The sequence below is a fragment of the Lactuca sativa genome, chromosome 2, assembly GCF_002870075.4.
Source record: "Lactuca sativa cultivar Salinas chromosome 2, Lsat_Salinas_v11, whole genome shotgun sequence".
NCBI lineage: Eukaryota > Viridiplantae > Streptophyta > Magnoliopsida > Asterales > Asteraceae > Lactuca > Lactuca sativa.
In genome coordinates this window covers 10,571,608-10,575,507 of record NC_056624.2, presented here as the reverse complement: position 1 = coordinate 10,575,507, position 3,900 = coordinate 10,571,608, and the positions used below count along the sequence as shown (strand labels likewise).

General features: G+C 47.7%; 1 protein-coding gene across 1 annotated transcript; it reads left to right on the top strand.

Annotated features, from left to right (window-relative positions):
* Positions 1 to 2,770: 2,770 nt before the first annotated feature.
* Positions 2,771 to 3,295, top strand: LOC111915500 (uncharacterized). The gene has a single exon (XM_023911153.1). It carries the CDS (start codon positions 2,771 to 2,773, stop codon positions 3,293 to 3,295), a length of 525 nt encoding a protein of 174 aa, XP_023766921.1.
* Positions 3,296 to 3,900: the final 605 nt, after the last annotated feature.

Here is a 3,900-nt window from a genome sequence, read left to right as displayed (position 1 = left end):
AGTTATGTTATGATATGTTATGATATGCTTATGAGAATTGCATGCTAGATTAGGGCTAAGGATCTAGGAAGGATGCCTTATGTGCTTGTTATATGTGTATGAGCTTTATGAATTTTGATGTGACCTGGTTCCGAACCACTCGTCGGGAAATATTGGTTCCTCTGATCCCAGAGCCTGAGAAGTCACACAAGAAAGGAAAGCGTCAGCCTTCTTCCGGGAGGTGGTCCTGGAAGGACGCTCAGACGGTCAAGTTAGTATGGTGAGGGCTTAGATATTAGAGTATAAGGCTGGATAAGGAATTACTTACCTCGTTGGGACCGTGGTGAGGTCCTTTTAAAGTGGAGATCTTCCTTGGTCTCTGTGATCCAGACATGATCTATTGTCCTTATTGGAGAGCTCCGCTCCACATTCGTGTTCCGCCCAGTGATTGGTCCAGGAGATCGTGCTCTGTCTGGACGCTTTGCCGCCTGGAGCCGTTATCTCTTGGTTGTAACTAGAAGACAATAGTTTGGTGAGGGCGAGCTTTCTACGCGATCGCCCCGCTTGGGTCCAGGGTCGCCTAGGTTGTCGGGTCGACGCCCTGCTGGGGCGTCTCACCAAGGCTCGCTTGTTTCTAGCCCGCTCTAAGGGGCGCGTCATCAAGTCCCCCAGTCCAGTAGTCATAGCGTATGCTATCTAGCTATGATGTTCTGGACTTAAATGCCAGTACACGTGTTGTCGTTTCACTCAAATGTCGCTTCATTTCAAGCGATGTGACTTTTTGACGTGTGCGCGACGGTTACATCAAATGTCATATATTTTTGTAGATCCCGCCCTTTTTTCCCTTTTATTATTCTTCAAAGGGTTTCCTTTTCCATTTCTTATCTTGCCTTTTTACCCTCTCCCCTCTTTCTTCTCTTCTTCTTCCTTCCGACATCGTTGTTGCTCAAGGTTCAATCCCTACCTCTTCCGAGTTCATCACTCTTCAGGAGGCATATGGGCTCACTCCTGCTGATGGGATGGAGTTCCCTGTCTCTGGCTCTTTGATCACTCATCCTCCCTGGGAAGGTGGGTGTTTATCTGAAAACTTTCGATGCCAGCCTTCGTCTTCCTTTGACCGACTTTCAGGAGGAGGTACTCCGTCATAGCGGGTGTAGCGTCCAGATGTTGACTCCCGGTGCCGTGCATAAGGTGGTTGCTTTTGAGATGATCTGTCATGCTAACGGTATCATCCCTGACTACTTCGTGTTCAAATACTTTTTCCGGTTCACTACTACCAATGACAAGTATACCTTTTCTGCTCGTTGGGGAGGGCACAACCTTGTTGTTGACAGCAAACCTCCCAAGAATTGGAAAGACAAGTGGTTGTGGGTCAACAATGAGTTACTTGGCTGTGAGTATCCTCGAGCGACCACGCCCTCTAACACTATTCCCAAACTGTTTCCTCATAACCAAGCGACTGCAGATCTCCTGCGCTTTGTTCAAGTGGATGTGGATGTGATGTCGGAAACTATCCTTGTTGGCGTTGGGATCAGCCCTAGCTGGCGCTCCCGAGGAGAGATGCTTGTGTTCTACATGATCTCTAATGGTGAGTCGTTCTTGCCTTCCTTCTTTCCCTGTTATTCTTCATCTCTCTTCCCCCCCCCCTTTTCTTGCTTTGTTTTTTTTTCTTTTGTATTGATGTATACACATGATTGACAGATGTCGAGTGTTCTGTTTCTATGGAGTCTGTTCTACGATGTCGTTACCAGCGGAAAATGGAGCACCGCGTTGTTCCTCTGTATGAGACTTTGCCTCCCCCTCATCGCCTGATTGCTATTGCTCCGGTACCTCCTCTGCCTGTTGGCAGCTCAACCACATCGGGAAACCGCCCCGGTTCTCACACTGTTGTTACCCTTTCTACCGCGTCTCCCAAGCCTACTGGGTCAGCGACTGATGGTGTGGTGGACAGCAAGGTTGGGATAGTGGCTGGCGCTCGCCGGGTTGCTGAAAAAAGGAAAGCTTTCCAAGCAATGAGTGGGTCAGCGCTGACGGTAGTTTGGGTCCCATTGGGCGGCGGGTGATACAGCGTCGCGGTCTTATACGGCTGCTATCTTCCCCTCCTTCTGATTCAGGGGATGTGTTGGTTATACCTGATGATCACATTCAACAGTTTGAGGGTGTTGAGAGGGCGTCTCATCAACCCATTGTGCCGATTTCTTCTCATGTTGGTGTCAATCCCCCGTCTTCCAGGGGCATTCCGGATCAGTTGTTTCCAGGGTCAGCTGCTACCATGTATACGTTTGTCCCGGGATGGAATTTTTGACCCGATTCGGTTTTTTTTTTGTGCTCTGTTGCTCTTGATTTTACCCGGCATGCTCTCCCTCCTACTACTTTAGATGATATGGATTCTATGAGCAATGGCGTCTCTTCTCACAACCTTGCATACGCGGCCAGTCAATCCATGACATATCTAGCCGCCGGCTCTCAATGATTGCAACGGTTTGATGATTTGGAGCATGAGCATGCTGCCCTTATTGAGAGTAAATCTAACTTGAGGGGCAAAGTGGAAGATATGGGTGCTGCTATTGCACGATTAGAGGATGAGAACATGTCTTTGGTTTCTAGGAAGTTGGTGCAAGAAGATGTGTGTAGCGTATTGGAGGGTCAAGTGGAGTCTTTGACCCAAACACATGAAGGTTTGATGATTTAGAATGAGAGTTTGGAACTGGACATTGTGGATCATGAGCGAGAACTAGAGGTGCTGAGGGCGGACCGTAGCTAGCTCCTCGAGGTTGTTCTTGTGTGTGTCATGGATAAGCTTCTTGAGCATCCAGAGTTCACTGGTTGCATTAGGCGCATTCTTCATGTTGCTTTTGTTGCTGGTGAAGAGTCGGGTTGGTCAAATTTGAAAGCTCAGGTGGATTTCGGGACTTACGATCCTTCGGCTAGTGACTCTCGGTCTAGTTATTCTTTGGCTTTGGATGATGCTCTTCTTGGTTTCACAACTATGGATTTTGTCGGCTTGCTTGGGTTGGGTCATTTGGACATGGTTGGGGTGCGGGCATTGTGTGCCTTTGATGAAGGCGTAGTTGGGTTGGGCGTAGGGGCAGGTGGAGGTGGAGATGGTAATGATGATGGCGTTGCTATTGAGGGTGGCAATGGTGATGGTGATGGTGTTATTGGTGGGGGTGGCAACGGTGATGGTGATGGTGCTGTTGGTGGGGGTGGCAATGGTGATGCTGATGGTGATGGTGGTGGGGGTGGCAATGGTGATGGTGATGGTGTTGCTGTTGGGGGTGGCAATGGCGATGGAGGTGGTGTTGCTGGTGTGTGAAGTTGTTTGGATCTGCCCTTCTGGGGTGTGAAAAATGGTTGCTTGCTTTTCTTTTCTATCCTTTTGTTGTCGTTACATTTTTCTAAGGACAATTTGTGGCCCCTAAGGCCTTTGTTGTGTTTGATGGTTTTTGGGTTTTTGCGAACAAATACTGACTTCACTTTGGTTACTTTACTTATTTTGTTTGTCAGAGCATGCTTTGTGTTAGAATTATTCTGTTTGTTAAACTCATATATGTGTATGTGTGGTGCTTTTGGTATAGTATATGTTGCATCTAGGATTCGCTAAGTATCCTTTGTGTTGCGTTTTTCTAGAGTGTACGTATTGCATTGCATGCTGAAGAAAATGAATGTTTACTTATGTAATTTTCTCATACAACATATACTATTGCGGGTGATCAATCCATCCAAGGGGTGTTTTTCCTTTTTCCCAACTATCTAGGGAGTTTCTCTTTCGTTCTAGGGTTGAATGTCCTTGCCTTCGCTTCTGTATAGGGTTTCGCTGTCATTCAGACGTGGAACTTCCTCATGTTCCTTGTATTCCATGTCCTGGGTATCTGCCTTCCCTCCAGGGTTTCGATGCAGTAGGAGCCATTGCGGTGCGCT

Bases quoted from the DNA above. Each gene is read 5' to 3' on its own strand.
- LOC111915500 (XM_023911153.1), top strand. From the start codon at position 2,771: ATGGATAAGCTTCTTGAGCATCCAGAGTTCACTGGTTGCATTAGGCGC.